The sequence below is a fragment of the Lutra lutra genome, chromosome 9 (genome assembly GCF_902655055.1).
Source record: "Lutra lutra chromosome 9, mLutLut1.2, whole genome shotgun sequence".
Taxonomy (NCBI): Eukaryota; Metazoa; Chordata; class Mammalia; order Carnivora; family Mustelidae; genus Lutra; species Lutra lutra.
Genome location: NC_062286.1, coordinates 7,130,483 through 7,157,306, shown reverse-complemented (window position 1 = coordinate 7,157,306; position 26,824 = coordinate 7,130,483). Strand labels below are relative to the sequence as shown.

General features: G+C 52.0%; 1 protein-coding gene across 3 annotated transcripts; it reads right to left on the bottom strand.

Moving 5' to 3' along the window:
- Positions 1–8,334: 8,334 nt before the first annotated feature.
- Positions 8,335–25,983, bottom strand: RRM2 (ribonucleotide reductase regulatory subunit M2). Of its 3 annotated transcripts, none has more exons than XM_047744958.1 (10): positions 25,791–25,983; positions 25,632–25,706; positions 25,133–25,279; positions 24,751–24,867; positions 24,037–24,170; positions 22,029–22,123; positions 21,769–21,902; positions 20,717–20,821; positions 20,517–20,630; positions 8,335–8,437 (listed from the first exon to the last, which is right to left on the bottom strand). In XM_047744958.1, the coding sequence occupies exons 1-10, from the start codon at positions 25,896–25,898 to the stop codon at positions 8,345–8,347; spliced, it is 1,122 nt and encodes a 373-aa protein (XP_047600914.1). In that variant the 5' UTR covers positions 25,899–25,983; the 3' UTR covers positions 8,335–8,344. The 3 variants fall into 3 exon arrangements, with proteins under 3 accessions (XP_047600914.1, XP_047600912.1, XP_047600913.1); XM_047744956.1 differs by lacking the exon at positions 8,335–8,437 and adding an exon at positions 19,802–20,439 and having other exon boundaries at positions 25,791–25,972; XM_047744957.1 differs by lacking the exon at positions 8,335–8,437 and adding an exon at positions 19,802–20,439 and having other exon boundaries at positions 25,133–25,276; positions 25,791–25,972.
- Between the last annotated feature and the right edge of the window lie 841 nt (positions 25,984–26,824).

Sequence of the window (26,824 nt, the reverse complement as noted above, 5' to 3'; positions counted from 1 at the left end):
CCCCAAGACAGACAATGGATTGAGCTCATAAAACTCCCCTCATTTCACTTTTGCTTTTTATTGAATTCCAGAGTTCAAAGCAGTCCCATTCCCATAGTCAAAGCTCAGTGATCATTATTGAGGGAATGGATGAATGAACCTGCCTGGCTTTTGCCCCTGCATTGTAAGCACTTCCCCAGGAGGCAAACAGACCCTGGGAGGGGGAGTTGACTGCTCAGGTATGCCTAATCCCAGAGGAAACACGCCTGCCCCTCCCCGCCCCACCTTGGACCCCATGGCAATAGCATACCTTATCTTGGCTCACCGCAGTCACTCCCTTCCCATTAGGTCTCACAGGCCTGGGAGCTGTTCTTCCTCTGAGAAGACTGTGCATGTCTCTGTTGCATGACAAGCTGACTTGAAATTTAGCTTTGACAGTGGTAATATTTCCAAAGTCTAGAGGGGCTCCTTGGGGTGCCTTCAGGTTCTACCCCCAGACCCAGGCAGACCCTGGCTGGAACTGCCCAGTCCTTGAAAGGCAGCATGGGGTGGGGCCTTTGGAGTCAGATGGCTTGGTTTAGAAGATAGCCTATGTGATTTTGGACAAGTTGAACAGCCCCTCTGGGCTCAGCCTCCTTATCCCTAAAGCAGAGAACCTGGTGGTGTAATTATACCTCTCTAGGGGCATGATGGGGGTCACATAGCCCTGGCTCCGCATCGCTCCTGCAGCACGGGGCCTCTGGCTCTGGGAGAGCTCTCTGCTCTGTCCTTGGGGAAACCGCACGTGCTGGAGAGGACCGGAAGGAAGAGGCTGGGCCCAATAGCTGACACACTAGTTCAGGCTGATTCCAGCCCGTGTCCTCTCTACTCCTCTGGAGATGCCTCGTAGCTGAGCGGCGGGATGGACAGAGGAACGGGTACCTTCCAGCTGCCGACCACAAACACAGACACAAGAGAACCTGGCAGAAGGTCTCACAGAGCCGGGCTGCAATTTAACATCTGACACTCAGCTGTGCAAAATATTTAGCTTATTTATTCCTCTCAAATTTATTTTACCGTTTACATAAGACTCCACCCCATCGGAGAATGCAAACTTGCTGACTTAAAGAAACCACATTGGATGGAGCCTTGTAGCTGGGACACAGCAGAGGAGCTGGAAACTTCTACTTCTCCCTTCTGAGGCCAACGCAAAGACAGTCGCATGCAAACAATGAACCATGACTCTTACCTCACACCGTATATGAAAAGTAACTGAAAAATGGCTCACGAGCCTAGCTCATGAGCAAAGCTCCTAGAAGAAAACACGGGAGGAAACCCTCATGGTCTTACAGTTGGGAAGGATCTCTCAGACACGGCACACAAAAGCACTAATTATAGAAGGAAAACAAAACAGTACATTGGAATTCAGTGAAATTAAAAACCTTTCACTGTAAGATTTTCTATGGAGAAAATGAAGAGGAAAGGCATAGACTGGAGAAAATATTTCCAAATCCTATTTACAATCTAACAAAGGACTTGTATCCAGAATATGCAAAAATCCTTAGAACGCAACCTATTAAGACAAAGGATAGGTTGTGTGTGTGGGTTTTTTTGTTGTTGTTGTTTTTAAGTAGGTTCCTTGCCCGGTGTGGAGCCCAACATGGGGCTTAAACTCCCGACCCCAAGAGCAAGACCTGAGCTGAGATCAAGAGTTGGATGCGTAACCAACTTAGCCACCCAGGAGCCCCAAGACAAAGGATGGGAATAGACGGCCAACCAAAGATGTGTGCATGAGAAGTAAGCACATGCAAAGACACTTGGTGTCATCAGCCATTAGTGAAACGTAAATTAACTCCAGGGGCTACAGGACAACCCGCGGGGATGGTTAAAATGCAAAAGACAGGCCACATGAGGATGTGAAGCCGCTAGAGCTCTCCTGTTGCTCTCACGTGCTCATCAGCACGTACAAGCACCGTCACCGTCACGTGCTCGTCAGCACGTACAAGCACCGTCCAAGTACAACTTGGAAAACGGTTTGGGAATTTCTTCAAAAGTTAAACATACCCCTACTCTCTCACCAGCCCTTCTGCTCGTCGGTATTTACCCACAAGGAATGAAAGCAAACCCTAAAAGACTCCTACAGGAACATTCACAGTATCTCCATTCATAAGAACCAGAAAGGGGGAGAACTCAAGTGTCCATCAGCAGCTGAATGGATACGTAAAATTGGCACATTGGCGATATGGAATATTACACAGAAGTAAAAAGGGACGGACCCTGGTTTTACACGAGTCATTGGACTTCAACATAATTCCAAGTGAACGAAGCCAGACAAAAGAAAAAATATGCTCTAAGACTCTATTTTATTTTAAAAGATTTTTTTATTTATTTGAGAGAGAGAGAGAGAGAGCATGAGCTGGGGGGAGGCTGATGCGGGATTTGATCCCAGCATGTCGAGATCATGAATTGAGCCAAAGGCAGATGCTCAGTCGACTGACTGAGCCACCCTGGCGCCCGTATAAGATTCTATTTAGATGAAATGTTAGCAAATGCAAACTAACCTATAGCAGCAGAAAGCAGCTCGGGGGTGGCCCGGGGACAGGGTGAGGGTAAGGAGGAGCCCAAGAGAGAAATCACAAAAGGGTGACAGCAAACTGGGAGTGACGGAGACAGGCATTAGCTTGACTGCTGGGATGGCTTCGTGGGCACGTACACGTTAAAACTTATTAAACAGCACAGTTAAACATGAACAGCTTATTGTGGGTCATTTATACTGTAATACAGCTAAAAAAAGGAAAAAGAAATCATTCCAGAAAAACAAGGAGAAAATCCCAATAAATTCCAAAAGGCAACAACAATGGAAAACATCCTAGAATTCCTGTGCAATTATATTAAAAATACATGACAGAATCTGCAGGAGAAAGGCTACTATCATAAAGGAAGAAAAGTCTTTAGCTCAGGAGTCAAAGCAGTCCAAACCCAAACCACAGACGCTCTGGAAGTGATCATGAGGAAAACAGCGCACGTGAGATTCTGCAGGGGTTAGCTCATCGAGTCCTCAGAGGAAAACCCACAGTCTTAAAAACTGACATTTAAATAAACAGAGCCCCCCAAAAGAGGAAATCAATTAGGTGTCCAAAGTAGGAAGTCAGAAAAAGAACAAAATCAACCTAAGACCTAAGGGTCAGAAGTAAGGGATGAGAAAGTGAGCCCCTGGGCATCTGCTCACTCTTCGGGTACACCCTCCCACCGCCCAGGCTCAAGGTGGGTGCCCTCCCCTCCTGTCCTCCTCCCTCCCCTTCTGGGCTCACCAGGCACCGCCCCCAGGGCCTACTCCATCCTACCCCACCCCAGCTCTCCTGTCCTCCAAGCCTGGCCCACCTGGGGAGGGGGGTGATGAGCTCACACCAGGGGACAGGGGGTGGGGGGATGACCGCACACCTGGAGGCTCCTGGGGGTGGGGGGGATTGCACTCAGGGCTGCCAGATGCGGGCTACCAGGCCTGCTGAAGAGGGTTCCTCTCACGCACCGGCTGAATGAGCAGAGGCTGGGAGGGAGGGCAGACACAAAGACCACTCACACCCCTTCCCAGACCAGTGGTCCCCAGTTAGTGGGAAGTGAGGATTGCCAGGGACCTGGAAACCTGCCAAGGCCCAAGCCCCTCCCCCAGGTACGCAGATTTCATCCGGGCATGTCTCTCCACTTTGGTCAGCTAGGTGCAAGGACTGGGAGCAAAAGGGGAGAGGCAGCCCGGGATGCGGGAGGGAAGGTGGTTGTGGGAGCTGGTCCGTTGTTCAAACCCTGTCTCTGCCTCCTGCCAGCTGTGTGACCTGAGACCCACACCTTGACCTCCCTGAGTCTCCTCAAATACAATAAGTCCACCTTTCCAGAAGGTAGGTGGGGCTCAGGGATAACGTATGCGACCATTCGGCTCTGCCCGGGGACCTAGGAGAGTGACAAAGCGGCACTGTCATCACTGCCTACACCGTCTCCCCCCCAGCTGCATTGATTCCTACAGGTCGACTGGGCTCCAGGATCGCCTGCCACATCTGGGGATTCAAGTGTGAGCTGTTGGGCAGGGGCGGGGTGGGGGGGGCCTGGAGAGGCTGGCCGTGTAGACGTGGCTGCCTTGGATCCACAGTCCCAGCTTCCAGGAGACTATTCTGGATCCGGTGCAGAAGGCCTGGCTCCTGGCTCAACAGGCTTCGTCCCAAAGATGTAATTTCTATTTTGATTCATGCGACATTTAGTGAAATGACTTTCAGACACCACGCAGCGTGTCTGAGTTATGAAAGCGCAGCTTCTGGATCCCCCCACAACACTATCACGGGCCCCTCTGGTGGCTTCAGGGGTTGCCCCATGTCTCCTGAAGGGGGTACGCGGAGCCCGCGGATTCGAGGCGCTGCTGCGCACAGCCCGGGGGGCTGGGGCCCGCCCCGATGGAAGTCTCCCTGTCCGCCCCAGACCTGGCACTGCCACCCCCGCCGTTTCCCGGCTGGACAGAGATAGCAGCAGCCTCTGCCCAGGCTTCCTCTCTCCCATCCAGCGCTGTTCACATCACACATAAAAACATTCAGGGAGACGGGAAATCCATGCAGAGGGTTGCAAATGGCATTTTTAGAAAAACAAATGAAACAGAATAGAATAGAAAATTCTGGAATGCACTGCACATGGTTGGAGGGATTGCATCCTGAAGTCCTGGGAGGGTATACACAGGTCTCTGTAAAATGAAAGACTTGATATTACGCAGCTCTAATCCACTCCCTCCAACCTCTCAGAAACGCACATCTGATCTCCTTACTCCTCTGCTAAAACTCACTGCGGGCTCAGGGACAGAGTTCAGATCCCTCAGTGTGACACTGAAAGTCCCCACGACCTGGTCCCTGTCCACCCTCACCCCCCGACACACCCAGGAGAGAGCAGGGCCAGCCGGTGCCTGTCTCCGAGGTGATCCCACGCCACCTGCTGACCTCCTCTGGGCCAGGATGACTTCCTAGAGTCTATAGAAGCGAAGGTATAAATATTTCTGGAAGCCTTCTGTTCAAAAGGATGTAGAAGCCCTGCAACTTCTCAATTAAAAATAATTTCTAAAAATAATTCCTCAATTAAAAATAGGAATTCCACCTACACGCCGGAACAGTTTGTCGGGGATCACGGAGGGGCCAGAGTCACGAGGTCACTCACGTGCTTGGGGCTGAGGAAGCCACTGGGCTCAAAAGCTAACCACCGCAAGAAGGCAGGCAGCAACGCACAGCGGGAGCCACAGCCCCACGGCCCCAAAATCTCTAGAATCACAGGGACGCCAAACGGTGCGCCGCCAGCAGCTCCGGAAAGCTCATTTCCCACCACATCACATAAACGTCTGGACAAGTCCAGGTCCCAGGGAAAATGGGAAAAGAAATAAATTGTGCATTAGCAAGTAGATGCGAGACCTCCTCTCTGACCTTGGGAGCACCCACGGAGATGCCCGGGGCGCCAGCTGCTGTCTCTGGCTTCTCTGAGTCCTCCGAAGGGAGCACAGCCCGGCCCAAAGCCAGGGACAAAGGCAGAAGGAAGAGCCAGTGTGCCCTGAGGATTCTACCTTAGGTCCAGGTTCCGGGCCTAGAACATTTGAGGCTTGGGGTCACGGGACCATCTCCAGAAGGCCCTGGGGAGGGGCGGCAGTGGCAGGACAGACAGAACGGTCAGTTAGCCTCTGCAGCTACTCACAGGTTAGCCAGACAGCCAGAGGACAAGAGGGGGAGCTGGGAGTGAACCCCATGTACCAGCCACCCCCACAGGAGCCAGAGGCTCCGAAGCATCACTTCTTTTTTTTTTTTTTTTTTTAAGATTTCATTTATTTGAGAAAGAGAGAAAGAGAACACGCGTGCACAAGCAGGAAGGGGGGCAGAGGGAGAGAGAGAAGCAGGCTCCCCACTGAGCAGGGAGTCCGACGCGGGGCTTGATCCCAGGACCCCGAGGACCCCAGGATCATAACCTGAGAGGAAGACAGACACTTAACTAAGCCCCCCAAGTGCCCCAAGAATTATCTTTTAATCCCCACAGACAGCAGCTTCCCCACCACACCCTACCCCCCCCAGGTCAGTCACTCACTTGCTCACGAATTCACTCATTCTTTCAACAAACATTTACGAAGAGAATCCAGAGGGCTGTGTCCGTGTCAGGGGCTGGCTGAAGATCCTGTGGGGACAGGAGACCCCGTCCCTGGCCTCAAGGGGCTTACAACCCGGGTGGGGGGAGGGTCAGCAAAGAGGCAGACGGGTCCCAGTCTGCACAGCAGACTCTGAGCAGGTACTGCTATGGGCCCCGGGAGCACAGGGAGCACCCCGAGCCCAGCCCGCTCCGGGGGTGGGGGGCAGGTAAAGCGGTCTCCAGGTTGAGACCCGCAAGTGCAGAGGTGGACAGGCAGCAAGGTCAAGCAAGGGTAGGAGCCGCGGAAGCGGTGTGTCTGCAGCCCTGAGGCTCCGGGAGGGTCCGTCGGGGCACAGGCAGCAAGGCAAAGCCAGAGAGGCACCTGGGCTGGGGCCCAGGGTGTCACCTCGAGGGGTGGGGGGGTGCCCTGAGGGCTTTAGCAACACAGTGGCCCCACCTGATACGTTTTCTGAAAGATCATTCTCAACGCTGTGCGGATAAGGGACTAGAGGAAGCTGGAGTGGGAGCAGGCAGCCTGACCACGAGTGTCGCCGTAACTTAGGCGAGGTGGCTGTGGGATGTGCAGGGGCACGGGGCTGCACTGGGGCGACGACTGGGAGTGAATCAGCGGGTGGTACTGGGGCGGGGGGTGTGGGTGAGGGAGAAGAGAGGTGCGAGGCGCCCCCTCCTGACCACACGTGGAACAGCAGAGCCGACACCTGGATCTCGGACCCTAGCTCCTAGAGACCGGGGTGCCATTCGCCCAAGAGACCACCAGCATATTTGGGGTGCAGTTTGGGCCAGTGTCCGTGGGGCACCCAAGTGAATATGTTTAGCTGAATGTTCGGTCTGGAACTCAGAACCTACACTGAAGCGAGTTGCCGTTCCACAGACAGGGGTGAAGAGGCCCCAGGGGAAAACCCTGCAGGAGCGAAGGAGGGGGGCAGGGCAGACAGAGGGCAAAGACGGAACCATGGAGCCAGGACTGGTGAGAGCTGAAGGGGGTGGCCACGGCCACAAGTGGGTGGCACGACGGACAGAAAGGTTCAGAGCCCAGAGTTGAACCAGCCTGCCCTGCTGCTCAGGCTCAAGTATCAGCTCCTCCCCTTAATGGGCTGTGTGACCTTGGGCAAGCACTCAACCTCTCTGTGCCTTTCTTTGGTCCCTCAACTGTGAAGGGATACTGTGTGAGTGTGAAGGGGTGAGTGAGCCAGTACATGAAAAGGCCTTAGCAGAGCACGTGGCGGGCACGGAAGGAAAGAAAGGTCTCAGGCTCTCAGGGACACATCAGTGGTGAGATGGGGAGGAAGCCACATGGCGGGAACTAAGGTGTGAGGGGACACGGGTAGGGGATAATAGCTGCAGAGACGGAACAGGATGGGGAACCGGTGTCACCTCCCAAGGATGAAACACTGGAAGGATAGAGAAGCCTAAATGTGGGGTCTGGAAACCCTCCGAGGGGCCCCACCCCTGCACCCTCGACCCCTGCACCCTCGACCCCTGCCTGGTACGCTGGCAGTGTGGCTGACTGGTTGCAAATTCCGACCCCACCCTCCCTTCTCCCTTGTCCTCTCCCCCAGATAAAACCGCTCAGGCCCAAACTGAGCTCATCCTTCCAGGACCCTTGGATCCTCTGACTCCCCTCTCACACACAGGCAATCCCCAATCCGATTCCACTGGCTGTCTTTCCCACCCAGGCAGAACTCGGCCTGCTTGTCACCTCCACTCCTCTCCCTCACCACCCCTGCAAGTCTCCATCACCTGTCCCCTGGACAGCAGCGACAGCCTCCGAGCAATGCTCCTGCTTCCACTAGTACGCACTGACTGATACCTAACCGATGGAAACAAGAGCGCGCCTTTGAAAAGGTAAGGCTGGCCCCAAACTTCCCATGCTTCTTGTTCCACTCAGAATGAAATCCCAACCTAGGCCTACAAGGCCCCACAAGACCCACTGTGCACATGCGCACACACACGTGCGTGTGCACACACACATCCACTGATCGGACCCCACCCCCATGCCTCACTCTGTTCTCACCAGACAAAAACAAACACGTCCCCGCCGCAGGGCCTTTGCACTTGCAACGCCAACGCCTAAAACAAGCTTTCCTCTGCCAACCATGTGGTTTGTCCCCCACCAACTTCCTCTCCACTTCCTCAGAGCTCTTTCTCGACTACCCACATGAAAGAGCATGAGCTCTTTGCCCGCCGCCTCCTCCCTACTTCCATTTCCTTCCCCTGACTTACTGCACATCAGTTAGTTGGCTTGTTTCCTATGTCCCCCATCCGTGCACAATCTCCACGAGGGCCTGGGCTTCATCGGCTTTGTGCTACATTGTCTCCCTGGCACCTGAACAGAGAAGACACATAGTAGGGCTCTCAGTAAACATGTGTAAATTAATGGCCTCTCAACCCCACGCCTCACCCCTCCTCCTGTTTTCTGTCTTGTGTGCACTACAGTTTCTGGCCCTGGAACAGCAGTCTCCCCCCGCACCCCTCCGCTCTTCCCTTCCCAACAAGAACAGGTAGGGGGTTCTTCCCCTGCTCTCTACCCCCTCCCTCCCTAGACCTAATCACACCCTCCTCTGTGTGACCTTGGGACACAGGACCCTTAATCGCATGCTCTCTTGACTCCAAGACCAGGTGTCAGACAGCAGGCTCCCTTCATTCAGACACAAGCACGTACCATCTATACTCTGAGAGCTGCGGCCTCTGCGGCATAACCAGGAATGCAAAAGGAGAAGATGCGTCCTGCCCACAGGGGCTGGCGGTCCCCCGGGGGAGGCCACACGAATAGAAGGGAGGTCACCCCAGCCCAGCCTCACACCTGAGGTCCTGGCTTTGCCACCCACAGATTTAACCCCTGGGCCCAGGAGACTGTCTCATAAGCAGCGGAATGGGACTTAGCTGGGTTCGCTGAGTTCCAAGGCCCAAGGGTTTTTTTTGGTTTTTTGTTTTTTTTTAAAGATTTTATTTATTTGACAGAGAGAGAGATCACAAGTAGGCAGAGAGGCAGGCAGAGAGAGAGAGAGAGGGAGAAGCAGGCTCCCTGCTGAGCAGAGAGCCCGATGTGGGACTCAATCCCAGGACCCTGAGATCATGACCTGAGCCAAAGGCAGAGGCTTAACCCACTGAGCCACCCAGGTGCCCAGGCCCAAGGTTTTGTGAACTGAAAGGGGCTTCAGAACCGGCCCCCTGGCTGGCCATTTTGGACGGAAGCGAGTGGCTCCCCGGTTTCTGGAGAGCTCTCCGCCTCCCAAGCACTGTCCAGGGGCGCCTGCAGAGGAGTGGGCGCTCGCATGAATCACCGGCACAGCCCCATGAGGGGCCGTGACGTCCGTGTGACTCAGCCGCACGCTGCAGGGCACTTCCGGGGACAACTCCAGGGCTGGCCCAGCCCTCCAGGCACTGGGGGGCGGTGCGGGGGGGGGGGGGGGGCACCTGCCATCTGCCCCGGGGAGCCGCTGCCGGAGTTGCCATGCCCGCTCCTCAATATTTATTGCAGGAAAATTAAAACAGAAAAACAGAACAGAGAGAAAAACTGCTGTCACTCCTACCTCCCTGAGACAACTGTCTGCATGTCTCCATTTGCGAGACCTCCTGTTTTTACCCATATGTACGCATATTTTCATGTCACTGTAAGCACGGGATGCAGAGAATTTACATCCTGCTGTTTTCATTTACAGGTTTTCTGTGAGCTGCTCTCCATGTGGCTACATGACCTCCGTTTACTTACCATTTATTTATTTATTTATTTAAGATTTTATTTATTTATTTGAGAGACAAGAGGTCCTGAGAAAGAGCACAAGCGAGGAGGAGAGGGAGAAGCAGTCTCCCCACCGAGCAGGGAGCCCGATGCGGGTCTCGATCCCAGGACCCTGGGATCACAACCTGAGTCAAAGGTAGACACCTAACGGACTGAGCCACCCAGGCGCCCCTATTTACCACGTACAATGGCGGGTTAGCATAGAGATAGGACATAATTCGCACACCCATTCCCCTTCTTCTTGGCACTCAGATTATTTCCAGCTCTAACTCTAACTGGAGTTGGAAAGCTGAGTCCCCTTTTAAAGATTTCAAAATGAATGGGGTGATGCAGCCATTCAGCGAGCATTGGTGGAGAACCTTCCACCTGCAGAGGGCCCAGACAGAACAAGTCACATCGCCTCACATGCACTCTCCACACACAGACACAAACCGAAACCCACAGACAGCCAGTGGTCCGCTCACCACCTGTCCCTGCCCCTACGCCCGGCTCCTAGCCCTTCCATGGCTCCCCACGGCTGCCAGGTCAAGTAGAGGCTCCTCAGCATGGCGCCCCAGGTCCTGCCCAACCACCCTTCCCAAGTCTCTTTGATTCCCACAGGCGACTCCTGCACCATCGTTCCCATCCCCAGGTATAGGCTGCCCTTTCTTGCCTCGGGGCTGTGCAATCGCAGCTCACCCCTCTTCCTCGACGTATGCCTCACCCTCCAAGGCGCCACTTGACATCCCCTGGTCTGAGAAACCTTTCCTGCCTCCCCGGGGCCTGCCATCCTCTTCTGTACCCCACAGGGCCCAGGCTGACCGTCTCAGCCCTTAGCGCCCTGCACCCGTGGTGTGTTTGTAAATGCTTAACAACCAGCTCTCCAGAAAACGACCCTGAATTTGGAGCACTTAGCAATTCCCACGGGGTAAATACTCCCACCAAAGCTGATGCCGGGCCACCAAATGCTCAGCAGCACACTGCTCTCTGGTTATTTCTACCGTGTAGACACAACAGGCATGAACGGCCTGGGGGGCACAGATGATGTTCACGAATGGCGAGATGGGGTTTGAGTATTTCCCATATTTCTCTTTAATATAACGTATTTACTTTTAGACTTACATAACTTACTTCCTTTTTTTTTTTTTAAAGATTTTATTTATTTGACAGACGGAGGTCACAGAGCAGCAGACAGAGAGAGAGGAGGAAGCAGGCTCCCCGCTGAGCAGAGAGCCCGATGCGGGGTTCGATCCCAGGACCCTGGGATCATGACCTGAGCCGAAGGCAGAGGCTTTAACCCACTGAGCCACCCAGGTGCCCCCATAACTTACTTCTTAATGATGGCTGTATTTAACAATCAGCTCAGGGTTATGAGCTGAATTGTGTCCCTCTAAAATTCACATGCTCAGGTCCCAACCTCCAACACTCAGAATGTGACTGGTTTGGGAGATAAGGTGTTTAAGGAGGTAATTAAAGTGGAGTAAACTCATGCGGGTGGGCCCTGATCCAATCTGACCCATGTCCTTGTAAGAGACAGAAAGGCGGAGGGGCGACCCTGGAAGGACACAGGAGACGGCAGCCCACAAGCCAAGCAGAGACGCCTCAGGAGAAACCAACCCTGCCCGCACCTTGGTCTTGGATTTCCAGCCTGCAGAACCGAAGGGAAATAAATTTCTGTTGTTCAAGCCGCCCAGTCCGTGGTAGTTCCTCTGGTAATCCTAGCAAGAAAATAGGCTCCCAAAATTCCTAAAAATTTAGTAATTTGCTCTCCGGCCCGAGCTTCCTGGCTCCTGGTGGTTATCGATCATCTACCACTTTCCCTTTTCCTGACTTGACAGGGGACCCTCAAGAGCAAGGTCACATCTCACTTAGAAGTCACCAAACGCCTTCTGGAAAGGTCCAAATAGGAAATATTTTAGCTCTACCTAAATACAGCGTGTCGCCCCATTTCCACTCCACCATGTCAGCGTCAAAGCAGCCGGGATGGTACACGCACGAGTGTGCCTGTGTCCCGGGGAACCATCTGTGAGTGCTGAAATGTGGGTTCGTGTCATTTAAACATGTCACGAAATATTCTGTTGATGTATCTTTAAAAATTCTTAGCCAGAGTCCACACAAAAACAGGCGGTGGATCAGAAGTGGTTCCTAGACTTAGTTTTGTGAGCCGGGGTCTTCCGTCTGTCCCCTCCAGAGCCCCCGCCCCCCCAGCACAGGGCCGGGCACAGGAGGAGGGAGGCAAAGTTAATGTCTGATGATCTGGGGATGAAGAAACGAAGGTCAGCCAGCCAGCTCCCAGGCTCTCCAATTCAGCTAGCAAAGACAGCTTTCAGGCAATGTCATGAATCTTTTTCCAATGCAGAAATTTTTTCAAACATGCAAGGGAAAAAAAGAGCTTTCTGAAACATAAATCAAACCTCTCCCTGCAAGGCAGACCCATCACCTCTTTGTTGCCTCTCACCTTCTAAATGATCTCTCAGAAATAAACATCTATCACTTCTCCCATTAATAACTTCTATTAGCTGAACATCTCAAAAACGCCAAATCAAACCTATGGAGATAGAACTTCTGATCAGTGGTTGCCAGGGGCTGGGAAGGGGAGGGGGACGGGGAGGGCCTGCTGATGGGGCCGGGTCTCTTTTGAAGGCAGGAAAGTGTCCTAAAGTTGATTGTGGTGGTGGTTACACAATTCTGTGAATATATGAATATATGAAAGCCAACGAAATGTACACTCTGAATGGGTGACTTGGTCTGCCATTTTATCTCAATAAAGCTGTTTAAAGAAATACACCGGGCATTTGTCACCTGACCGGGCATTTGTCACCTGATTCTTGCAATGACAATTTTTTAAAGCTTTTATTTTTTTCAGTAATCTCTATACCCAACGTCAGGCTCGAACCCACGCCCTGAGATCACGTGTGACAGACTGTACCAACTAAGCCAGCCTGTTCCCCTCACGGTGACAATTTCTAAGGTAGGCCTGTTGGCGCCGTCCCGCCACCAACAGAAACAAACAGGCCCTCTGTGGTGTGGAAATACAGCTCAGCAACGGAAACTCTGATCAGCCCAAGCGAGCCCAGGCCAGTCCCCCACAGGCACCTGTTTGCACACCTTCCAAAGCAAACATGTCTTGGGCCCCCTACAGGGGAGGCTGCTCCCCCAAGTGGAGCGGAGGCCCAGTGCAAGCCCTCACACAGGCAGCACAGAGTCCCCCAGGCTCTTTCTGGAAACAGCTGGAAGCTTCCTGTTTTCTCCTCTTCGAGTTGTTATTGCCCCCAACCTCGTTACTAAACCTGTGAGTCCAATTAGCTGTGTGATGCACGAGCCCCCTTCAGCCTTCATAGGGCAGTGTGGCCTCCGCAGGCAACGGTCTCATCTCAGAGTCACATGCAGAAGCCAGTTGGAAGGGGCTCCTTGGGTCCAAAGCCTGGGCCAGTGAGGACACTGGGCCGGTGAGGACAGGGGAGACTCCAGGTGGCCTCCGTCACAGCAGCAAGGCAGAGCAGGACAAGGGGAGCGAGGACACAATCCCTGCTGAGCGGAAGTTTCTTCGGGACTGGAGTGGAGGCCCAGGGCGCCTGTTCTCTCATGAAGGGCTGTGGGTATAACAAGAATGTGGCTATGGGGCTAGGACACCCGAGTTCCGGTTCTGGTTGGCCACTGTGTTTCTACCTGCGGTCCTCAGCAAGGTCACGGCCTCCCGGAGCCTCCTGGACACCTCTGTGAGATGGGGCCAGTCATCCACGCGCCCCCCCACCTAGAGTGGTGGTGGACTCAGTGATTTCAGGGCTGGGGGTGCTGTTCAGGTATGACTTCGTTACATGTGGCACAAACATCCTGATTCTATTGGGACTTCATTGGTTTACTTAAGTGAAAATTCAGGGAGGAGTAGAATTCAGGCATGGCTGGATCCAGAAAATGAACAAGGTTACAAAGACCCTGTCTTCTCTGAAGACCCACAGATCAGCTCTCCTGTCCTGCATGTGGGCTCCTCTCTTGACAGGCCCGCCTTTCTGGCCGCAAGGTAGCCACAGTGGCCCCCTCCCCTCTCTACCCAAAACTCCAAAGCCAGGGGAAAAAACAGCCGCCCCTCCCCCTCTGGCTGGGAGGAACAGAGCCCTCACTGCACGGAGTCTGGAACAGCAGGGGCTGTGGCCAGGGGGGCTTTTGACAGAGCAAAAGAGGTCAGTCAGTGGCCTCTGATGGGAAAAACAAGGCTTCCCAAGGCCCTACCCAGGCCTGAAGCGTCTATCAGTGCCAGGAGAGACAACAGCTCCCCTCCCACCACTCCGCCCAGTGCAGAGGGCAGGATGAAAGGCCTTCTCCGGGGCGCCTGGGGGGCTCATCGGTTAAGTGTCCGACTCTTGGTTTCGCTCAGGTCATGATCTCAGGGTCGTGAGACTGAGCTGTTTCAGGCCCCGCACTCAGCGGGCAGTCTGCTTGAAGATTCTCTCCTTCTGCCCCTCCTCTCACTCTCGCATGTTCTTTCTCAAATAAATAAATCTTAAAACAGAGAGAGCGAGAGAGAGAAAAGGCCTTCTCTGGGTCACAGGCTGCCTTGGTCCTGCTCCTATAAACTCTCAGGTCAGGCCACACCCCACAAGGCTCAGTCTGCCCCAAACTGGCCTGACATCCCCACTCAGCAAGTCTTGTCACGTGCCACCATCCAGGCCCCAACCCCTCGCCTGGTTCATCCCCCTGGTATGGCCAAATGGTGTCAGCACAACATTCATGTTGTGAACAGCCAATAGGTTACACCTGCCCAGCCTACGGTGGGTCCCAGAAGCCCACCCTGGTGGTCCTGCCTGGACACAGGAGGACCAGGCACCTTCTCGTGTCTGGTAGGAACTCGAAGGAGACGGTCTGTAAAGGCTGGGCTCCAGGTCTGAGAGTCTAACCAACGGCATATAGACTCAGAGGACTGTGGATTTGGCATAAAAGCAAACACAGGGCCAATGCAAAGCACTAGGGAGGATAAGAAAACAGACCAAGACTCAAGAGGAGTCGATTAGAACCACAAGACATTCCCCTTTGGCCACCGTGTCCAGTCGCCGTCTGACCCTGGGAGGCAAGATAAGGCAATGCCCAAAGACCCTGCAGACACAGAAGCCCGGCGGTCAAGTGCAAAGTTACAACCGCTTCTCCTAGACCAGCCCTCAGGTCTGACCGCATATTTCCGGTAAGCTCTTTTGTCTTAAAGTCTTTTCTTAGAACAGTGTCACCTGGGGCTTTCCCCATCCTCCCCACACTTTGCGTCCTGTGTGTAACTTCCAGAAATAGCTTCTAGCTAGAGTCCTCATCGAATCTTGAGCTGGTCATCTTAACTCGTTAGTCTGCCCACACTGACTGAGCTTATCGATCTGACCAGGCTTCCCACTTACCACTCTGCTTTTTCTCATCTTCTCTGCCTATTAGACCAATCACCCGTTCGATACCCCTTCTCTGCCACTGCTTTGAAAGTGACACGCTCTGGTGTGTTCTTGGAAGCAGGACCGTAGACTCTCGACCTATCTGGTGAGCCCACTGGCCCGCTGATCTACAGCACGAGGAGCCGCACCCCCGGCCCCCCGCTTGTTGTCCAGTATTCTGGGTCCCCTTCATTTTATCTGCGCTTACATCCACCACATGCTGACCAATTCCTTCACTCACTACCCTCCTTTTGGCTGCAATTTTCTCTTTAAAGTATATTCTTTAGTCCTTCTCTCTTACTTCTGAATAAGTGTAATTACTTTTTCAGCATCTCAAGATTTGCTTCCATAACCTTCTGGCTTCGACTGTAGCGCTGTTGAAAATTTCAGCCTAATAATTACTCCTTTATAGATCTACTGTTCCTGTAAACTTGAATGACCTTTGTCTGTATGCTCTGCAGATTCACTACGAACGAGTCTGGGTATGGATTTATTTTCATTCATCTGACTTGGGATTCCTTGCACTTTCTGATTGAGTTGCTTCTAGAATATTATCAGTCATCATCTCTATAAATACTAGCTATGCAGTCCCTCATGAAGACTTCCTTTAAAAATTATATGTGCCCCCCTCCCATTCTCCATGTCTCTCTCCCATCTATTTCTGGATAATTCTGTCAGGTCCCTTCCCATCACCAGTTCACCCTCAGCTGTGTCTCCCCTTACTAAGCATTTTTTTTTTTTTTTAAGTTCCAAAACCTTTCATTCTGGTAGTCTTGTTGTATTGCTAGAAATTGTACCAAGTTTTGTAAAAAGGTGCCCATTTCTTTAGAATACTCTGTTCTTTGGGTTTTCATTTTTTTCCCCTCTGATCCATTATATCATCTATCATCATAGAAGTTCTTGGATTTTCAAAATCCATTAGAGTGAGAATGTGAGCAGGGGGAGAAACAGAGGAAGATGATCCCAAGCCAACTCCCCATGGAGCTGGATGAGGGGCTTGGTCTCAGGACCCCGGAGATCGTGACCTGAGCCGAAATCAACCAAGAGCCGGATGCTTCACCGACTGAGCCGCCCAGGCACCCTAGTTCTTGGAGTTTTATACCCGTTATTCCTACAGCCATGCGGCTCTCTCCAGTGTTTCATGTTTGCGAAGTGAACACGACCTGTGAGGATCCCACGCACCCAGGTTGGGGCTGCCCTCCTAGACCACGACCTTGTGAGAGGTGCAGGACTGAGGTTTTGATTTGTGGAATCCAGAAAGATGAACCAGCTTATCTTCCCCACCCTGCCAGCGGGATTAACTCCTAGCCCCATTCCACTGGGGCTCCCCCCTCCCAGGGCAATCTCTCCCCTCCACATCCAAGGGGTACTTGGTCCCTCACCCCCCAATTTCTTGAGGTCACAACCACCCACCCCCAGGGCTGCAAGGAGCCCAAGCCTTCCCAGTCCCTGTCTTTGTTCCCAGCATCTGAAAATTCCCCTTTCTTAGGAAATCAATACCCACTTAACTTCTGTGATCACTGGCAGGTGTTGGAAGCTCGGAGGGTGTTCGGGTCACCTCCGTCCGCTCTCTTGCTGGAACCACTCTAGTCCTTAAAGCCAGGTCAAGGGGACTGTGGTCCCTGAAACTTACACTTGCAGTGGGTGCAGCCACTCTCATCAGAAAACATCCTGATGTGAGAATCCCCTCCCAGGAATGACACGGGCCATCACTGGTCACACTCTTTCTTAAGTACCCAGAGTACAGCAGAACGGTAGCCTCTGCTACAGAATGGGGGGCGGTGAGAGGATGGGGTGTGCTATCAGCCTTCTCTTGTTTGGAACAGGCCAAGCCATATAATCCTGTTCCCTCAAAGCTACAGCCGCTCCCCAGGGAGCTGGACCAGACTTCTGTGCAGAACGGAACCACTGTCAGCCTCTCCAGACCAACAACGGCCAAGCCCTTCCTCAACAGCTCACATCAACAGCCAGTCAGCTCCCTGACCCGACGGCCTTACCAATACCCCTCCAGGTCCAGCTGTGCAAGAAGCCAGAGCTCAAGTTGGGTCCCAGGCCCCCGCAAGCCGACAATTCTGACTCCATGACCTAACCAGACTGAACTGACGCAGGTCTTCCAAGCGAAGTACGAGAAGGGGGTTCTAGAGCGGGCAGCTGGCCTAGATGGACGGCAGGTGAAGCAGGACTGTAGGAAGCTGTTAGGAGTCGGTCCTGAGAGCATGGCTGCCCGAATGCCCCCACTGGGTCGGTCACCAACCTGATACTACAAAGCAAATGACATTCACAGTGTCCTTGGGTATACAGGCAAAGATCTCTGCTAGGTTCCTCCCAGACACAGAACACACCGGCTCCCAGCACTCCCCACCCCAAACTACTCAGCTCCAGCTCTTTTCCTCATTCACCAGGGCCCGATCCTCGGAGGCCTCATGCTAAGACAGGGGGACGGACACAGACATGGATGTGCCTTCTCCATGAGCCTTTACAGGAAGATCAGGGAGGGAATCTGGACTGGTCCCCCTGCCCTTCCTCCCCCAGGGTCACCTCACCCCCAGCACACACACTCCTCTCCCTAATGCTCCGTCCACCCCCAGCTCTCTGCTGCTCCTTCCCTGCCCTGGCTCGCTAACAGGTTTGCTCACGCATCAGCTTCCTCGAGGAGAAGAGTCGGCTGCACAGGGAGAGCGAGGCCCCCAGCCGCACCTCCAACCTCAGAAGAGCGCCCGCCGGGCGGCTGTGGTCACAGACACCTGCATACTGAAGGCGGCAGCATGGATATATGAAGTCAGGATTCCAAAATGTCTTTAGGGAGGTGGCCAGAAAGGCCATTTATAGACAGGAGGGCCAATCCAAGCCCATAAAGTCCACGCAGTTCAGTCTGATGAGGAAGAGCAAAGCTGGGAGGGCCTTTAGCCCCATCGGGAGCCACCACCATCATTTAACAGCTGGGAAAACAGAGGCCAAGCAGTGGCTCACCCCAGGGTGTTGGAAAGATAAACCCCTGTGATCCTGGCTTACAAATTCCACGAGTGGCTTGGGCAATGCTTTTGACCATCACTTCTCAGGCACCCCCGTCTGCTATAGACCTTGTACCAGAACAAGCATTAGGGCAGAATGAGATAAGCATGAACAGATGAGAAGCAAATGAACGCATAAGCCTTCATGAAAAATACTTGCGTTTTTTTCTTCCTAAAAGAAATGCAATCTCGTTTATTAAGGAACGGACATAAGAAAGTTCACTTAAGCCCTGTGCAGCATTCCATTTCGAGACTTTGAAACACTTGACTAAAATCTGCTTCCCTTTCAACAGGAAACAGAATTGGGAGTTGGCAGAAATGAATCCTTCGCCAAATCCTAAAATTGACTTCCGACTTCCACCTGCACCCGACATGCGAGGCAAAAACATTTATTCACTTTTGTGTTGTACAAGTTTAAGAACCACATAATCAGGACTGACTTCAGGTAACAATAATTTAAGAGAGAGCCCCTGTTACAGAAATGGTTCAACTATTTGACAATTTATACAATAAATGAAAAAAACAGACACCAGAACAGGCCAGTGCAGCCAACACAATACAATGTGTCACCAACTGCAGCCAAAGGATGGTGCGTATCATCCACCACCTTCCACCAAACATCCTGGATGGGTTGTTTTTTTTTTCCAGGGGTGCGGGGAGGAGAAGGCGGGGGAAACAAAGGCAGGTAGATTCCAACTAGCCCTATGAAATCTATTACGTTATACTCTCAATCTAAAATTACGACAATGTGTTAATATCACTCACGTGACTCAAGTTTTCACATGAAGGTCAGGGGGAAACGATCAGATTGAGGGACATTCTGGAAGTGACACACTGAACACTGACTGCTTCAACCATGAACCACACTAAGTGGGCAATTATTTCAAGCTATGAACCACAGGTATAAAAGGACATACACAGTGTTAAAAAAAAATCCAATTTAAAAAACATGCAGTAAATAGAAAATGGATTAGGTCAACAGTACCTACTTACAAATTCAACCAAATCAAAACACATCCTCAACCTCTTGGGGCGCCTACTTCAGTCCTGGGTGTGCCACTTAATTGCACCAAGATCCTCAGGGGGGCATTTCGTGCAAGGGTGGGGGGAAAATCAATTTACGAGACATCTCAGATCCACACTAAGGATCTAAGGATCTTCTGTAAGAGCTTGAGGTTGGGGAAAGAGGGGATTTGAGGACTAAGAGGCTGCCGCCCCTCACATGGCCCCAGGTGGCCAGCGGGCAGCCTGCACCACACTTCAAGCTCAAATGACTGAAGTCAGGAGATCCTTTCCCCCTCAGTCTCATCCCATGACACTTGACCTAACCCTAACCCGTCTTCTTTGTGGCCCCAGCTAGCTAATACCTAGGTGTGTACAGGACTGACTCTCAAGTTGATCAAAGAGCCCATCTATTCATTCTAGAAAATAAAGAACAGAAATAACGTGCTTGTTCTGCACAGGATGGATGGACTTCGGTCGCCCAGGGAAAATTCCAGACTGGCTCCCATCAACGCTCAATAGAAGGTTTTGCATTTGGGCTAGAAACCAAATCAGGTGAAATCAGGCCTTTATTTCAACAGTACAAACTCTGTTTATTTGTGTGTAAAGTGCCAGTTTTATATACAAATCAGTAAGTAAACTTTAATATCTGCTTTGAAGCACCAAGGCTGAAGCCTCCCGAGGACCTCGGAGTAACTGTCCCATCCTGCGGGGTCAGACTCACTCCAGGACCCTGAACTTTGGGCCCTGACTGCCACCAGGAGCCACGGTGAACTCACGCAAACACTGAACACGGCGAAGGTCTTTCCTACCAATCCGAGTAGCTTCTGTCTAAGCTGCTTTCTAGGTGAGACAACTAGCGTCACTAATCAACAGGCTTGCCTATGAGGTAGCTACACAGTTTTAACAACACTATCAATGAACATTATGGATAATTCACGGTGTAGCCGGTTTGATACACTTCAAGTGGCTGATTTTTTTTTTTTATGAGAAAGGGCGGGGGGAATCAGCAAAATAAGAGCACATCTTCGTTCACTTAGAAGTCAGCATCCAAGGTAAAAGAATTCTCTGTTGGACTGGACATCACTCCCATCCTCTGATACTCGCCTACTCTCTTCTCAAAGAAGTTAGTCTTCCCTTCCAGTGAAATATTCTCCATAAAGTCAAATGGATTTTCTACTCTGAAAACCTGAAAAGGTTCACAGCAGAATTTAAATATGGAACTCCCACTTCAGAAGAACCAGAAGGCTACAAACAATACTGTACCTTGCCAAAACCCAGCTCCAGCATAAGCCGGTCTGCCACGAACTCGATGTACTGCTTCATCAACGTGCAATTCATCCCAATGAGCTTCACGGGCAGGGCCTCAGTGAGGAACTCCTAGGGACAGAAACAGAGCTCCTCAATAAAACGGAAGCATCAAGGCATCTTCTAGCCGGGATGAGAGACCCTGATGCGTCACCCACCTGTTCTATCCGAACGGCATTGATGATTATTTCCCTCACTCTCTGCTCGGAAGGTTTATGGACCAGGTGTTTGAACATCAGGCAGGCAAAGTCACAGTGTAAACCCTAGAAGAAAAGGTTTAAGATCACTGTTGCAACCAGACTTCTATCATTAACGTCAAACAGGAACTGGCTTTCCCCTTTTCTGCATTCTCCTCCTGTATCTTGTGTAGCTGAGCTAGCTGTATGCGCTTCGGCTGTCAAAGGGAAGAGGACTTCAAATACCATCCATGCTGCAAAGGTCACGGCCGGTTCAGCTGCACACAAGGCCCTCAACACTGCTCCCCAGGGAATAACAGCAGGCCACGTCCGGTCCCCACTGCCCCGAATAGGAGCAAAGGCTGGGGCGGGACTTCTGCTCAAAGCATTCTTCCTACATCTGTGAGCGCCCGTTCTGCCACCGTGCCCGGCAAGAAAGGCAAAACTCAGTGACGAGGCCAGCTGGTTGTGAGATTTACAGCCTAAAGCTTAGGAAATCAGTCCCATGATTTCCAGTGAATGCGGTCTTCGAGTCTTAGTGCCAAGGAACCCTGATCTGCCTACACTGGAGGGATGAGCTTCTTACAAAGAAAGACCACCTCATGTGCCCACGAGACTCCAAGTATGACAGGCTTCATGGCCCTGGCCTGCCTTGCCGAATGGAATTAAATCAGAACATCTGCACATCTTCACCTTCCCCTCCTGTTTAATCCAAGCGCACTCAAAGACATACACTGGACCGGAATGGATTGTTACTCCATCGGGGCGCTTATCAACCAACTTACAAGGACAGCAGGGTCATACAGAACACGGGGCAAAAGAATAAAACGCCCCATCACCCAGGGCGCAGCAGAGGCAGAAAGGCACTGCCAACACGAGTACTCTCAGCGAATTAAAGTCTTTTGTTTTCTGCCAAGTACGGATACGGCTGAACTCACATGGTAAGTGTGGATACCGGGCAACCTTTTATCTTGAGTTCCCGGCAGTGAGCCCAAGAGTTGTGCACGTTAACCTATAATGTGAACGAGACTCACCTCATCTCTGCTGATAAGTTCATTGGAAAACGTGAGGCCAGGCATCAGGCCGCGTTTCTTGAGCCAGAATATCGACGCAAAAGAACCAGAAAAGAAGATTCCTTCCACGGCAGCAAAGGCCACAACCCGTTCTCCTGCAAAGAGTTAATACTGACATAGTCCCACTGAGCTAAGAAGCAGGTGCACAGGAGGGGCCACAGACCAGGGACATCACTCAAAAGCCGAAGCTCAGACAGACATGGGGCCAGAGGTATCCTTACCATAGGTGGCCTCTTTGTCCCCAATCCAACGCAAGGCCCAATCTGCCTTCTTCTTTACACAAGGCATTGTCTCGATGGCGTTGAAGAGAAATTCCCTAGTAGACAGGCAGAGCATCAGCAATTACAGCAAAGACCGCCTATCACAAATGTCCACCAGAGAACAACACTGGGGCCAAGGCCAAATCGAGACTCAAAACTAAAATGTTTTCTCATTACTGTTTTTGCTTTTCTCCCAGTGTTCTTTTTAAAATCTCAACATTCGTTCATTCATTCTTTAGTTCACAGGGAGCCCCGAGACCTACTAACATGAAAAGTCTTAGTCCATTACACCAAGAGCATTTATCAGCTTAATTATATCAAGGTCACGACATTATATGAGGTCATGGCAAAGTTCACAGGTCCTATCTTTAAACTTGAGAAGCCATAAAACCTTAATTGCTAAGACTACGTATGCTAGGCTGACCATTATCTTTCCAGAGAGCACTTTCCTCACCAGTCCGTATTATCAGGCCACTTAAACGGCCCCAAATGCCATATGTATGTAATAAAATAATTAAAGCCAATAAACTGGATAACCTGAGCTTACTTCCTACTATAATTCTATACTACACTGATGGTCCCAGATCAGGAAAGCAAATCAACTGGCCCCCCACTTACCTGGGTCTTCCTTATTGCCCTCTTCCCCCTCTAATGTATTCCCAGTCTACAGATTCCCCAGCCTGTTCCTTATGAGACGACCTTGTTCTCTGAAGCCAAGGTCATCGGACCAAAGGGCTCCCCTCATTGTCTTGCCATGTCAACATCCTGAGACAGGGTCTGCCCCTCCCTAGCTTTTGAAGCTTAACCACCACACCTTCCTGATCCTGCCCCTTCTGGTTATTTATCCAAGTCATACCTATCCTTATCTTTCCTTATTTCTGCCTACAAATGTCTTCCAATCTTCCTACCCCTCCCAAGAGTCTCCCCAATCCTGCCAGCCCTTCCAAGCCACCACTCATTTTCCCTCTTCACATTCTTTCTGGTAACCCACAGGAGGCCTACCTTCCAGCCCTACCACTTCTGTTCCATTAAAGACTCATCCCGAAGCTGACCTCAGTATCTAGACCACTCAGACAGCCATTTCTAACGTTCTCCTCCTCTCTAATCTTGAACCTGTAAAATGGGTCTTAGGCTAGAGATAGCCATTTCTAACGTTCTCCTCCTCTCTAATGTTGAACCTGTAAAATGATCCCATGATGCAAACCATCTCTTCACACAGTCCTGTGCCTAAATTCACCGATCTAACAGCAAACTGCTGCCCGCACTTTATTATGAGATTCCTCTCACTTATACCTCTAGATCTGATTTTCTGTACTGTATTACGAGCTCTTCAAGAGGGTAGTAATGTTCTAGTCAGGTGAGCCCTCCAGTCCCCTCCACTTTGCCCCAGCTTTCCATTGTACGTTAACAGACTGGCCACACGAGTAGAAATGGTCAGACCTAAGATTTAGTTCATTGTACACAGCCTCTTTGGATGTGTTTTGCTTTGTTTTCAAAGAAAGGGAATGACAAACAGTATACTTCCACTTCTAAAAATGGAATAGCCTCAGAACTTTGTTTTTAAGTGACTGGCTAATAAAGTTGAGTGTAGGCCTCAACCTCAGAACAGACAGAACCATGGGCAGTAGAAACTGCTTTGTGGGGGCACCTGTGTGGCACAGTGGTTTAAAGCCTCTGCCTTCGGCTCAGGTCATGGTCCAAGGGTCCTGGGATTGAGCCCTGCATCGGGCTCTCTGCTCAATGGGGAGCCTGCTTCTCCCTCTCTCTCTGCCTGCCTGACTACTTGTGATCTCTCTCTCTGTCAAATAAATAAATAAAATCTTAAAAAAAAAAAAAAAAACTGCTTTGTCTGCTTCATCACTTAAGAGTCATTTTTCTACCCCCACGTGAACTGGAAACTTGAAACAACGTGTAACAATTAGTGAGTCTCAAACATGTTGGCAGACCAACAGGCAAGCCAAATACTCACCTTTCTTTGGAATCTTTAATGTAAGTGTCAATGAGGAGACTGTACATTTCCGAATGGATGTTTTCCATGGCAATTTGGAAGCCATAGAAACAGCGGGCTTCTGTGATCTGAACTTCTTGGCTAAAGCGCTCCACCTAGCGGTAAAACACATCACAGTTCAGCGCGAGGAGCAACCCTTCAGTCAGGGGATCCTGGATACATCACACTCCCTTTGTACCATTATAGGATCTGTCTCTATTTTTAGAAACAATACGTCTTCCTTATTCTGTGGTAAAGCTGAGCATTTTATGCCATATACGCTCCATTTACAGATCAAGAAACAGGGAGAGTCTGTTTTATAGGGATTCTGCAAACACTCATCAATTCCTTTTTTCCTAGTTCACTGCACCAAGGACCCACTCACAAGAGGATACATATGTAATCAAATGATTAAAACAGCAAAACCACAAAAAGAAAAGCAATGTCATAACCACGAAGAGTAAACCCATTACTAGCACTTAACTTGTCTTTTAGCCTCTCGAGAGAGCCAGTGGTGGTGGGGGGGGGGGGGATATTAACCATAAGGAAAAAACAATTGCCAAGGATATTATAAAGCACGAAACGCCATATAACAGAATTACTAGCTTACAACTATGTGACTTAACAGATGAGGCAAGAGAATTCATTTTCGCTTTAATCTTGAAGTGAATGAAAGCAGATTTTTGGGAAACTCACCAAGTTTTCATTGACTATGCCATCACTGGCGGCAAAGAAAGCCAGAACATGGGATATAAAGTATCTCTCCTCAGGCTTCAGGGAATCCCAGTGCTGAATGTCCTTGGAGAGATCCACCTGAAGTTTAGAAGTTCACAAGGGACGTTAAGCGTGCGTGGCCTCACACATATACCTAATTCATGGCTTAAAAGAACATCCCTCCCATGCATAGCTCCCCTGGCCAGTTAGAACAGCTCGCATCCCGCATCCTCTGTGGGGGCAACCATCCCCCAGGGGAACAAGTACATTTCAAGCAAATTACAACCCCCACTGCAGGGGGCTTCCTCCAGAGCTGGGGGCAGTGCTTCAACTTCCTAAGTCTCAGGCTCCTGATTCTGATTACCTCTTCGGCGGTCCAAAAGGAAGCCTCAGCTTTCTTATACATCTGCCAAATATCATGGTACTCAATAGGGAAGATGACAAAGCGACGAGGGTTTTCTCGCAGTAGTGGCTCGTCCTCCACGCTGGGGCCTAGTACCTTAGTTTTCTGCTGGGCGAGAAAGTAATGAAAATGCTAATTATAGGGCGCACCACATGAAATTGCCATTTTTTCGGGCCCAGTGCGTCCAATCACCGGCAATCCCAGGTGGTTCGGTGTGTGAGCGTGAGCTGTCACACACGCATCCTACTCAGAACAGAAGCGGGACGTAACAGAGGAACAGGAGTAGATCTGCGGAAGTGCAAAGGACAGGGAGGGAATGCCTTGGCGGGAAAGAAGCGCGGGCCCGGGGAGTGGCTAGGGTTTGAAACCCTAGAGGAGACAATGAGGCTTTGGCGCCAAGAGGCGGCTGGCGCAGTCAACCGGCTGCGCCCCGCCCCCGCAGGCCGCCCGGGCCACTCACCGACTCGGCGGGCTCCTGGAAGATCCTCCTGGCGGTCTTGCTGGCCAGCACGCGGGTCCCGCTGAGACTCGGGGGCTGCGGGGAGACGCGCGGTGAGGCGCAGGCCCCCGACCCCACAGGCCCCCCCGCCGCCCCGGCCTGGCCCGCGCGCGCGCTCACCGTGTTCTCCTTGTCCGCCAGGCTGAGCCGCTTGAGGGGCGAGAGCTGGAGCTGCTGCTGCTGCTGGGGGTCCACGATGGTGGCGAGCGGGACGCGGACGGAGAGCATGGCGGCGGCGAGGGAGAACAGCAGGTGAGGCGGCGCGCAGGTCCTGGGAGCCCCCGCGCCGCCCGGCAGCCTTTAAAGGCCCACCGCGGAGGGGGCGCGCGCGGTGGGCGTGGCCAGACGCCGCCTTCCCATTGGACGCCCCGGCCGGACGTGCGTGATTCGAGAGGCGCGCGGGAGAGCCGACCGCCCGCCGCCCGGGACCCCCGGGACCCCCTCTCTGGGCCTGCTAACCCGGCCAGGGGCGCCGCCGCCCCGACCACTGCGGGCCGCCCCCCGCCCCGGCAAGGGCTGCACCCCCAGCGTGACTCGGGGGCCGCGGCGCGCGCGGGACTCGCTTCTACGGGAACTGCTGGGGATTGAATGCAGCAACGCGATTGGAGGCCGCCCGGGAGCGGGAGAGGATTCCCCCACCCCTCTACCGTTGTCGCGGGTCGGGGCAAGTGGTTTTGCAAATGAGGTTGGTGCTAGTGCCTGGGAACGCCCCAGGCTGCGAGAGAAGCGCGGGGTTGCGACCGTTTAGATACGTGTACCTGGGTCGGGGGTAAGGGGTCCTCGAGTTCCTGCAGATCTGTGGGAGGATCGGTGACAGCCGTGCTGCCCAACGGTTAGGGCCGCTGGCTGCCGAGTCCCGCAGTGCAGTTGCTGTATCACTTGGACATGTCACCTGGCTAAAAGATTCAGTGCCCTCCTTGGTAAAATGGGACTTGTCGCCGGACCTAACCTATGCGACGATTAATAAAATAGCTATGCGATAAAGCTGAGTTAAGTAGATGCCAGAGAGGGCTTTTGGTGCAGTTTCCCACTGAACTTGTGTCTGCTGCCAGGCCACTGTCCCCTATGTCAGCATTTTTTAAAATTAGAAACGGAGCAAAAAAGCCCTGAGAAAGACTGAAGAGCTGGGCATCCATTTACTGCCTATTGGGCAT

Bases quoted from the DNA above. Each gene is read 5' to 3' on its own strand.
- RRM2 (XM_047744956.1), bottom strand. From the start codon at position 25,898: ATGCTCTCCGTCCGCGTCCCGCTCGCCACCATCGTGGACCCCCAGCAG. The intron at 21,903-22,028 runs GTAAGGATACCT...AACTCTTTGCAG, and splicing joins GGACAAAGAGGCCACCTATG to GAGAACGGGTTGTGGCCTTT. The intron at 20,631-20,716 runs GTGGGTGACGCA...TTCTGTCCCTAG, and splicing joins ATGCCGTTCGGATAGAACAG to GAGTTCCTCACTGAGGCCCT.